The 12,409-nt window shown below is 46.3% G+C and overlaps 1 protein-coding gene across 1 annotated transcript in view; it reads right to left on the bottom strand.

Annotated features, from left to right (window-relative positions):
* LOC121293673 (dynein heavy chain 17, axonemal-like) overlaps positions 1-12,409 on the bottom strand; it is a 729,083-nt gene that overhangs the window by 169,806 nt on the left and 546,868 nt on the right. The window contains exons 57-58 of the mRNA XM_041216840.1: positions 1,876-2,040; positions 1,696-1,791 (exon numbers count right to left, since the gene is read on the bottom strand). Coding sequence (XP_041072774.1) covers positions 1,696-1,791; positions 1,876-2,040 — 261 coding nt within the window. The remainder of the gene's footprint in view (positions 1-1,695; positions 1,792-1,875; positions 2,041-12,409) is intronic.

Raw genomic sequence — 12,409 nt, 5'->3', positions numbered from 1 at the left:
GGCAATAAAAAATAGCCATGTTGGTGAGGCATTGGTTATGCTGTGGCACTTTGTTAAAGACGAGTAAATGGAACATTGTGTATAACTCTGCTATATCTGACCTCTAAATGCATGATACTGATATTGGTGGGATGTTCCAATTCAGTGACATGTCCCTAGAATGCCTTTTGGATGCCGTGGAGGCCAGCCATGATGTCCTTTACCCCCAGTCTGACTGCAGGAGGTCCAACAACATCACCACTCCAACTTGGTAGGTGATGCCAGTGGTGATCAGTGCCAATGCTTCACAAAAGACATTGGCCATCCAATGCAGAAAGAGGATGAATGATCTCATCCGTACCGCCAGGGTATGGCAACCATCTCATCACTCTAAACTCACCCTCTCAAGCCTATCACACATTCACTGGCATCTCACTTACTGTCAGTTCAAGGGGCATCACCACTCACTCTCACACACACCTTCATTTCTCCATCTGGCCTCGTCTCCTCTGGAGACAGCCTCCTCAGCCCTCACCATCTTGAAGCCACTTACATAGATCAGCTTGTGCCCCCACACACACACTGGGATACCTCCCTTCCCCAGTACAGACTTCACCCTGCAGCCTCTTCCCTTGCCTGAGGCCACTTCACCCCCTTCCCCAGGCAAGCTCTGTAGCCATTGAAAAGCCACCCCTGTCTTATGGCTGGTCTGGTAGGTAGAGACCTGTCTGTAAGCGGCTTAAAAATGATGTGGTGCTACCTTTGAAGCTTGGCACTGAGTGCTGCCTGAAGCAAGGTAGACAAACAAACCTACATGTCCAGAGCAAAGTGCAGCTTGCCCAGTGCATGTCACTTGTGTACAGTTATGAAGCCGACGTGTTCGGATGATCCAGCATGGAGGGATGATTCCAGCAAGCTGGACTTATAATGGTATACAGATGTATTACAATGAAATTCACGACATCCGACAGCCGGAAAAGCGGCTCGCCATTGATGGGCAAAGCAGACAATTACAATCTGGTTTCACAACGTGGTGAAACCAATTTTTGGCCCTCTCGCAATATTGTCCCCTAACGCTGCCAAACACACCCGCCGCCAATGGGCACGGAAAATTCTGCCCACAGGATATCACACACCAAGAGCTAAATGATCTAAATGATTAGGAGTTAAATGATCGGGAATATGTGCCTCCTTTGGCTAAGTCACTGTGTTAAAAATGCAATTTCATATGACTACTTCCATTTCCCACTTCACAACATTCAAAAATAAAGGTGCAATAGGAAAATATGGTGAATTTCCATGGAGGTGTTCCCACTCATGCAACATAACTTCACCAGCGCAGCTGAGAAAATATGAAAAAAAAGAGTCAATTATTTTTTGCCATTTTTTTCTTGGATCTCCTGCCGAAGTTATAACAAACAGAAATTCACCTATACAACCATCTATATGTATGTTGACTGGGATTTTCTGCATCAACCATCTTAACAAATGCTGGGATAACATCCCAACCCAAATATGTTCATTTTTCACACTTTCCTGTGTTCTGCTCCAAAAAATACAGCAGACATGTTCCACTCCCAGCACTGCTGTGTAGTGCTTCCATGTCCAAATGTGATCAATTTTAAAGGTCAGAATGAGAACCATCCTAAATATTAAAAATTATGTTCAACTCATGAACAATGCCTTTGTATATTAGCCAGTAATTCCTAGTTATACCTTATTTAATGTATTCAGTGCTTCTTGGGCTGCAATTAAAGCTGGCTCTGCTTTTGCTAAATCTTCTTCACAAGATTGTTGCTTTTCTCTTACATTCTAAATATAAAAAATGTATTATTAAAGATAATAACCTCTTCAAAATTGTAAAAATTAATAAGAAGTTAATGCAAAATGAGATACCTCATTAATGATTTGTACTTTCTTCTCCTCCTCATCAGCAATTTTTTTATTTTTGGTAACAATTTCTGTTTGCTGTCCAACGACTTTAATTAATTTGTCTGCATCCTCATTCTTCTGTTGCAGTTCCACTTCTTGTATAGCAAGTTTACTTTTTAAATCATCTACCTATATGGAAAGACAGATCCATAATTTTTATTTTCACAGTATATGAGGAGAATATATATGTGCATAAGTTGAAGAAGCTGGGGCTGTTCTCCTTGGAGAATAGAAGGTTGAGAGAAGATTTGATAGAGGTATTCAAAATCATAAGGAGGCTGGACAGAGTAGCTAGGGAGAAAATGTTTCCATTGGTGGAAGGATTAAGAAACAAAGGACATCAATTTAAGGTGATTGGCAATGGCAACATTAAAAAAAATACACTAGTGGTTAGGATCTGGAACACAGTGCCTGAGAGATTGGTAGAGGCAGATCCTATTGTGTCTTTAAAAGAGAATTGGATCATTATCTGAAGAGGGAAAAATTTGCAGGGCTACAGGAGGAAAAGGTGGGAAAGTGGCACTAGGTGAATTGCTGGCACAGACACGATGGGCTGAATGCCCTTCTTCTGTGCTGTAACCGTTCTATGATTCCATAAATTCACTGATTCTGAGTTCCCCATGAAATACCTCTGCCAATTTTCCAACATGCACATGTTTGGACCAAGGCTCCCTGTTGGGAATGCAAGACAGAGGAATTTACTCTATGGAACTAACTTAGTAGATAGGTACACACAAGACTTAATATCTCTTTAATATGTTGAATATGAGCTTCATTATGACCAGGTGAGAAGGAATGAACTAGCTCCCCTCTATTCAGCTTCCTTGGTTGGTGACAACAAAGACTTAAGTTTCTTTTTCATGAGAATATGGCTTTTCCGAATCCAAAAGTATTTAACTATTGAGTTTTGAGAAATAAAGAGCCAATCAAACAATGGTTTCTTGAATTAAAGAACACATTTATTAACCACTAAACCCAAGAAAAAAATAATAAAAATGTGACGTCAAGTATTTGGCCCTTATGTAGTCATTCAGATACATACACGTGCATGCACACATCAGAGATAAGGGAATTTAGGGTCCAATAAAAAAGTTAAAACAATATAAAGTTGTGTCCTTTGAATGTCCTTGAGGCATAGATTTTCAAATGTTGTGATTTAGATTAGCTAGTTCAGTGGGTGCTAGTTCAGTGGGTGCTGTCATATGTAAAAGATGCTGCAATTATAACGAGATTAGGTTCGCTGGTAGATTTCTGGTAAAGTTGGCTCTGAACTGGGTAATACATTGTTCCAAAGAAAAGTGCGAGAAAGAGTGAGAGCCCAGCTTTCAGCCTATTTCCACTGCTGAAAAAAGATCTTGCAATCTCCCTGCAGTGACTGTAGCCTGGCCTGTTATATTTCACCCATTGTGCATTTCCAAGGGGTATTGGGTGGGTCTATCTGTGGCAGCCATGGTTTCAATATCCAGGACTTTAATTCCTCTTCCTTCGGAGTCCACTGTGGGTCACTTGTTTGTTTTTCACCTTCACCTTGGAAGGTGGTCTTGCATTTCTAAGTAGTCTGTTCTGTCTCATTTCAAATTGTAAAATTTCCAGTTGAAGGTTGAAAAATCATATTTTCAAAAATAAAGGGGCATAGCCTCATGACAAGAAATGAAATGAGATTCACTCTCATTTCATTACAAGGTACAAAAAAAACAAAAACGAAAAAAACAATCACTCCCATTCACTCACTGAGCCTTAGTGGGCTCTCCACCAATTCTAACTGGATCTCTAAGTTCTGGACAGGGCATCCACAATCACATTCGATTTCCCTGCAATGTGCATGATTGTTAGATGATATGGTTGGAGAAACAAACTCCAAAGGAATAACCTTGCATTCTGAGTTTTGAATTTCTCTATGAAAGCTAAAGGGTTGTGGTTGCTATAAACTGTGGTCTCACTCTATCCATTTTGGACATTTATTTTAAAGTGTTTGCAATCCAGTAATAAACCAAGGGTTTTTTTTTTCTACTGTGGAATGCCAGTTCTGATGTTTGTTCAGTTTTTTTTGGAGAAGTACCCAATTGATCTATCTATTCCTGATTTGTCTTCCTGGAGGAGGACAGTCCCTACCCGATGTCACTAGAATCGATGGCTACTTTAAAACCTTGGTTAAAGTCTGGAGCTACGAGCACTGGTTCACTTATGAAAATAGCTTTCAGCTTCTTGAAAGCTTTTTGACATTTCTAGTTCCATACCACTTCTGATTTTTTTTGTAGTAGGTCTGTCAGTGGGGTAGCAACAGTGCTAAAGTTTGGAACGAAATTGCAGTAGATCCCACACATCCCTAAAAATCTCATAATTTCCTGTTTTATTTTGGGAATGGGCAACTGTACTACTGCTTGTATCTTTTCAGCCCTGAGCAGTACTTGACCTACCATGTGTCCTAGATAGGTTACCTGAGCTTTAATGAACTTGTTCTTAGTGAGATTGATTTCTGAAAGACGGCTTCCAGTTGCTGTAAGTGAGTTTCTCAGGTGCCACCGTACACTAGGGCCTTAATTTTCAGGCCCCATTGGCGTCGGACGTCATGGCAGGTGGGGTTGGGTGGGAGGTGGGGGGCGTCGGGGGAGGTGGAACAACAATATGGCGAGAAGGCCAAAAATTGGTTTTACACCATCATGAAACCAATTTGTAATCGACTGCTCCACTTGTCAATGGCAGGCTGCATTTCCCATCACCAAATGTTGGGAATGTCATTTTAATATATTTGCATCTAATTATAAGCCCTGCTCACCTGAATCATCTCCCCATGTCAAATTTACTGCCCATGTTGATGTGACTTCAAAACTGCTTCCTTCACAACTGCCTTTAAAAGCCATGCAAAAACAAAAACAGAGTTACCTGGAAAAACTCAGCAGGTCTGGCAACATCGGCGGAGAAGGAAAGAGTTGACGTTTCGAGTCCTCGTGACCCTTCGACAGAACTTGAGTTCGAGTCCAAGAAAGAGTTGAAATATAAGCTGGTTTAAGGTGTGTGTGTGGGGGGCGGAGAGAGAGAGAGAGAGAGAGAGAGAGAAGTGGAGTGGGGGTGTGGTTGTAGGGACAAACAAGCAGTGATAGAAGCAGATCATCAAAAGATGTCAACAACAATAGAACAAAAGAACACATAGGTGTTAAAGTTAAAGTTGGTGATATTATCTAAACGAATGTGCTAATTAAGAATGGATGGTAGGGCACTCAAGGTATAGCTCTAGTGGGGGTGGGGAGAGCATAAAAGATTTTTAAAAATTTTTAAAAATAATGGAAATAGGTGGGAAAAGGAAAATCTATATAATTTATTGAAAAAAAAAGGAAGGGGGAAACAGAAAGGGGGTGGGGATGGGGGAGGGAGCTCACGACCTAAAGTTGTTGAATTCAATATTCAGTCCGGAAGGCTGTAAAGTGCCTAGTCGGAAGATGAGGTGTTGTTCCTCCAGTTTGCGTTGGGCTTCACTGGAACAATGCAGCAAGCCAAGGACAGACATGCGGGCAAGAGAGCAGGGTGGAGTGTTAAAATGGCAAGCGACAGGGAGGGTTGGGTCATTCTTGCGGACAGACCGCAGGTGTTCTGCAAAGCGGTCGCCCAGTTTACGTTTGGTCTCTCCAATGTAGAGGAGACCACATTGGGAGCAACGAATGCAGTAGACTAAGTTGGGGGAAATGCAAGTGAAATGCTGCTTCACTTGAAAGGAGTGTTTGGGTCCTTGGACGATGAGGAGAGAGGAAGTGAAGGGGCAGGTGTTGCATCTTTTGCGTGGGCATGGGGTGGTGCCATAGGAGGGGGTTGAGGAGTAGGGGGTGATGGAGAAGTGGACCAGGGTGTCCCGGAGGGAGCGATCCCTACGGAATGCCGATAGGGGGCGTGAAGGGAAGATGTGTTTGGTGGTGGCATCATGCTGGAGTTGGCGGAAATGGCGGAGGATGATCCTTTGAATGCGGAGGCTGGTGGGATGATAAGTGAGGACAAGGGGGACCCTATCATGTTTCTGGGAGGGAGGAGAAGGCGTGAGGGCGGATGCGCGGGAGATGGGCCGGACACGGTTGAGGGCCCTGTCAACGACCGTGGGTGGAAAACCTCGGTTAAGGAAGAAGGAGGACATGTCAGGGGAACTGTTTTTGAAGGTAGCATCATCAGAACAGATGTGACGGAGGCGAAGGAACTGAGAGAATGGGATGGAGTCCTTACAGGAAGCGGGGTGTCAGGAGCTGTAGTCGAGATAGCTGTGGGAGTCGGTGGGTTTGTAATGGGTGGATCCATTACAAACCCACCGACTCCCACAGCTATCTCGACTACAGCTCCTGACACCCCGCTTCCTGTAAGGACTCCATCCCATTCTCTCAGTTCCTTCGCCTCCGTCGCATCTGTTCTGATGATGCTACCTTCAAAAACAGTTCCTCTGACATGTCCTCCTTCTTCCTTAACCGAGGTTTTCCACCCACGGTCGTTGACAGGGCCCTCAACCGTGTCCGGCCCATCTCCCGCGCATCCGCCCTCACGCCTTCTCCTCCCTCCCAGAAACATGATAGGGTCCCCCTTGTCCTCACTTATCATCCCACCAGCCTCCGCATTCAAAGGATCATCCTCCGCCATTTCCGCCAACTCCAGCATGATGCCACCACCAAACACATCTTCCCTTCACCCCCCCATCGGCATTCCGTAGGGATCGCTCCCTCCGGGACACCCTGGTCCACTCCTCCATCACCCCCTACTCCGCAACCCCCTCCTATGGCACCACCCCATGCCCACACAAAAATGCAACACCTGCCCCTTCACTTTCTCTCTCCTCACCGTCCAAGGACCCAAACACTCCTTTCAAGTGAAGCAGCATTTCACTTGCATTTCCCCCAACTTAGTCTACTACATTCGTTGCTCCCAATGTGGTCTCCTCTACATTGGAGAGACCAAACGTAAACTGGGCGACCGCTTTGCAGAACACCTGTGGTCTGTCCGCAAGAATGACCCAAACCTCCCTGTCGCTTGCCATTTTAACACTCCACCCTGCTCTCTTGCCCACATGTCTGTCCTTGGCTTGCTGCATTGTTCCAGTGAAGCCCAATGCAAACTGGAGGAACAACACCTCATCTTCCGACTAGGCACTTTACAGCCTTCCGGACTGAATATTGAATTCAACAACTTTAGGTCATGAGCTCCCTCCCCCATCCCCACCCCCTTTCTGTTTCCCCTTCCTTTTTTTCCAATAAATTATATAGATTTTCCTTTTCCCACCTATTTCCATTATTTTTAAAAATTTTTAAAAATCTTTTATGCTCTCCCCACCCCCACTAGAGCTATACCTTGAGTGCCCTACCATCCATTCTTAATTAGCACATTCGTTTAGATAATATCACCAACTTTAACTTTAACACCTATGTGTTCTTTTGTATTATTGTTGTTGACATCTTTTGATGATCTGCTTCTATCACTGCTTGTTTGTCCCTACAACCACACCCCCACTCCACTTCTCTCTCTCTCTCTCTCTCTCTCTCTCTCTCCGCCCCCCACACACACACCTTAAACCAACTTATATTTCAACTCTTTCTTGGACTCGAACTCAAGTTCTGTCGAAGGGTCATGAGGACTCGAAACGTCAACTCTTTTCTTTTCCGCCGATGCTGCCAGACCTGCTGAGATTTTCCAGGTAATTCTGTTTTTGTTTTGGATTTCCAGCATCCGCAGTTTTTTTGTTTTTAATAGCCATGCACCTGGCGACCTGAACTTCGAGGGAAACTTGGAAGTGAATGCACACAACCTTGCGTAGCACTCGCGAGCATCGCTTGCAGGACATCAAGGATGGAGTGCTGCTCATTTGTTGGGGCACAGACAAGTCTCTTCCTCCCAGCTGGCTTTCAGTGCGGTGCCAGGGCAGGGGCTCCAATGCGGGTCAGACCAAGTTTGTGTGTTGGTGGGTAAGGCAGCACAGACAGACTGAAGGAAAGACTCAAGCACATGGCAGGGGTTGTGGGGAGGTGGGGGAGTCGGGGAGTGGTGGTGAGGGAAGTGGTCACGCACTTGGAAAAGCTTGTCAAAAGTGAGCATTTTTCAACAGTTGAGACCATTCAGCTGCAGCTCCATTGACATGCTTGGAAATGGACTTCTGATGCTTTCCTGCCCACTCAAGCCACGCAAAAGCATGAAAGTGCCATCAAATGCTCCAGAACCTTTCGCCCCTGGGGCGCAGACTGCAGATTATTATGCGTTTTAGGGTTTGAGCCAGTATCCATTATAGTTCAAGCTAATAGTGCAGCCTTGCAGTGCAGGTTAGGAGAATGCCTGCACCTGAGCTGAGAGCACATCATACAGTCCAATGGCCAAAGCTGCTGTCAATCGTTCAAGTGAAGTGGGGCGGAGGTGCGTGGAGTTTCAGACAGACAAATGAGCGCACTACACACCGGCCATCCAAGTTGTGGCCAGCACTTTCCTGCATCCATGAAGGGGCCTTCAGACTGAACCAAGAGAGGTTCTTAGTACATGCATGCTAACCCACACGTCTCTCTCTTCAATCCTGCAGGAGGAGAACATCAGAATCATGGAGCCTGGTGATTTAGTGGTATGCCTCATGGCTCACAGAGGCCAGAGAAGTATAAGAAGAGAGCGGTGGAGGCCCCTGGCTTAGCAAAGGGAGGAGCACTCTCTCAAGATGAGGGGGCGGCAGCACCTGCTGCGCACACAGCTGAAGTCCATAGCAAGCTGTCACTCGTAGGGTGCCCTGATAGACCCAGGGTCTATAGATGGCACCTGTCATTCATGCAGATGACTGAGAACCAGTGTCATCGAAGACTGCACGTGTCTAGGGAACTGGTCGGTTACATATGCCACCTGCTGCAGGATTTGGCGCAATGGGGATTTGGACAGCATTCACTGCCAGTGGCCATGAAAGTGACTGTGGCACTCAAATTATACGCCAGTGGCTCCTTCCAGGGCTCTGCAGGTGATCTGTGCGGGATTTTGCAAGCCTCCACGCATAAATGTCTCCAGGAGGACACAGATGAACAGAACTTTGTGCATTTCACCCGGGATCAGGAAAGCCAGGAAGCAAAAGCGCTAGTATTTGTGCAGGTCTTAGGTTTTCCATAGGTGCAGGGTGCCATCCACTGCACTCATATGGTGCTTAGATTTCTGTGGCAACAAGCAGTCAACTACATCAACCCCAAGGGCTTCCACTCATTGAATGTTCGGCTGTTGTGCAACCACCACAAACACATCCAGCAGGTCTGCACATGATTCCCAGGAAGTGTCCATGGCTCCTAACTCCTTAGTAGGTCTCCAATCCCTGAAATCTTCCAGGGTCCAGAGAAGCTGTAGAGTTGGCTCCTCGGGACAAAGGCTATCCATACAGGACATGGCTGATGACGCCCGTGTGGCGGCCTCAGACTGCAGCAGAGTGACAGTACAATGAGGCTCAGGCCGCAACCGAGTTTGGTGGAGCAAACTATAAGCATTTTGAAATGAGGTTCTGGTGCATCGACAGGTCCAGTGGAGCACTACAATACAGTCCCCAGAGGGTGTCATGCATCATCATTGCTTGCTGCATGCTCCACAACCTGGTGCTGCAAACGGGGGAGGACCTGGCTGAGGAGAAGAAGAAGAAGCTGCACGTATCATCTGCTGAGGAGGACGTTGAATGGGGTGATGTGATGGGGTTCTCGAAGGTGAGAATGCCGGCGACGAGGCCATCACGCTGGTCAGATGAGGCATGCATGCTCGGAAGGCCCTCATAGCTGCAAGATTTGTGGAGGATGATGACAAGATGCATTGAGGACAGTCCTGACATCCTCAGCTTGCATTTGCGAACGTTTGACTCCTGTGTGGCTGACAGCAGCGCACATACCCTCAGTGCTCAGGCTCATGTTATGGAGATGCTAGATTCCAGGAGGGTGATGACAGCATGCAATGAGGACACTCCATAGACCTTCACATTTCTTCTGTGAATGTCTGACTCCCGTCTAGCTGAGGGCAGCTTGTTTGCGCTCTGTGATCAGGGTCATAACATGGAGACGCAGCCATGAAACTTTAAATACACCTCATCCTTTATCAGCCTTAAGCACCCGATCCCTTCTGGAGCACAGTGGGCAGAATTCTCCCAGATTTTCAACAAGTGTGGTAGCAGGCGGGAAAAAGAACATTTTTCCCACTGGCTGCAATGGTGGGATTTCGCACTGTATCATCCCAATCCATATTTAAAGTACAGCGGCATGCACACCTCTCAGTGCTTCCAGCCCAGGACTGCTACACTGAAGACATGGCCCCAAAAGGCAAGAAGACTGCAGCCTCCCCAAGACTTGCCCCCCACCCTGAACACCCCCCTCCCCCCAGACTCCCCCACCCTCCCTTAGACCTTTCACCTCCTTAATTCCTTCAGACATCCCTGCTTCTTCCACTACTCTTACTCCTTCCCCTCTCCAGACTCCTTTCTCCACCCTTACTAGTTCCTCCACCCTTCCTCCTTCTCCCTTCCTGACTCTTTCAGGCACCCTTACTTCTTCCTCAATCCTTACTCCTTCCCATTTCCAACATTGTGAATAATACTTTTGGCCTTCTAGCCATGTTGTCTGCTCACGCTGCCAAACATGCCCGACGCCAGCAGGCATGGAAAATTCCGCCCAGAGTCACCTATCACAGATGCTGAAGGAATTGAGGGCCAACCTCACAGCAAAGGTTATGGACAAAGAAGTAGACAAGTTGCAAAAAATGTTTTGGATTGGGGGAGAGCGGATTTTAGTAAAATAAGGCAGGATCTGGCCAAGGTAGACTGGGAACAGCTACTTGTGGGGAAATCTACAGAGGAGCAGTGGGGGCATTCAAAAAGGAAATGGGGAGGGTAAAGGCTCAACATGTTCCCTCTAGGGTGATAGGAAGGAGTAACAAGCCCAGAGAACCATGGATGACCAGAGATATTCAGGATACGATGAGAAGGAAAAGAGGCATTAAGCAGGTACAAGGGGAGCAAATCAGCGGAGGCATTAGTGGAGTACAGAAAGTGCAGGGTGGAGCTTAAAAAAGCAATAATGTGAGCAAAGGGTGGATACGAGAAAGCTCTGGCTGGTAAAAGTAGGGAAGATCCCGAGATATTCTATAAGTATATCAATGGAAAGAGGATAACCAGGGAAAGGTCCCATTAGGGACCAAGGCAGCAATCTATCGGTGGAGCCAGAGGACATTGGTAGAGTATTGAATGAATACTTCACATCCGTCTTCACCCAAGAGAATGAGGATGAAGGTATGGAACTCAGGGAGAGAGACTGTGAGGTTCTTGAGCAAATTGATATAGGGAATGACAAGGTATTGGAGGCGTCAATAATAACAAAAAAAACTGCGGATGTTGGAAATCCAAAACAAAAACAGAATTACCTGGAAAAACTCAGCAGCTCTGGCAGCATCGGCGGAGAAGAAAAGAGTTGACGTTTCGAGTCCTCATGACCCTTCGTCAAGTTCTGTCGAAGGGTCACGAGGACTCGAAACGTCAACTCTTTTCTTCTCCGCCGTTGCTGCCAGACTTGCTGAGTTTTTCCAGGTAATTCTGTTTTTGTATTGGAGGCGTTGGCAGGCTTAAAAGTGGACAAATGTCCAGGTCCAGATGATTTGTGTCCCAGGCTGCTGAGGGAGGCAAGGGAGGAGATCGCAGGGGCTCTGACCCAAAATTTTAATTCCTCTCTGGCCACGGGGGAGGTGCCAGAGGACTGGAGAACAGCTAATATGGTTCCGCTATTTAAGAAGGGTTGTAGAGATAAGCCAGGGAATTACAGACCAGTGAGTCTCACGTCAGTGGTAGGGAAACTATTGGAGAAAATTCTGAAGGAGAGAATCCAACTCCACTTGGACAGGCAAGGTTTGATCATGGATAGTCAGCATGGCTTTGTCAGAGGGAGGTCATGCCTAACAATTTTGATTGAATTTTTTGAGGAAGTGATCAGGTGTGTAGATGAGGATAGTGCAATTGATGTAGTTTATATGGATTTCAGCAAAACCTTTGACAAGGTCCCACATGGGAGACTTATAAAGAAGGCAAATGCACATAGGATACAGGGTAATTTGATGAGATGGATTCAAAATTGGCTTAGTTGTAGGAGACAGAGGGTGATGTTGGAGTTGTATAGAACCTTGGTGAGGCCACAGCTGGAGTACTGTGTGCAGTTCTGGTTGCCACATTATAGGAAGGATGTGATTGCACTGGAGGGGGTGCAGAGGAGATTCACCAAGATGTTGCCTGGGATGAAACATTTAAGTTATGAAGAGAGGTTGGATAGACTTGGGTTGTTTTTGTTGGAGCAGATAAGACTGAGGGGCAACCTGATCGAGGTATACAAGATTATGAGGGGCATGGACAGGGTGGATAGAGAGCAGCTGTTCCCCTTAGTTGAAGGGTCAGTCGCAAGGGGACACAAGTTCAAGGTGAGGGGCAGAGGTTTAGGGGGGATGTGAGGAAAAATTTTTTACCCAGAGAGTGGTGACGGTCTGGAATGCGCTGCCTGGGAGGGTG

The sequence above is a fragment of the Carcharodon carcharias genome, chromosome 22, assembly GCF_017639515.1.
Source record: "Carcharodon carcharias isolate sCarCar2 chromosome 22, sCarCar2.pri, whole genome shotgun sequence".
Taxonomy (NCBI): Eukaryota; Metazoa; Chordata; class Chondrichthyes; order Lamniformes; family Lamnidae; genus Carcharodon; species Carcharodon carcharias.
The sequence above is the reverse complement of the archived record's forward strand: the minus strand, read 5'-3'. Positions and strand labels throughout refer to the sequence as shown.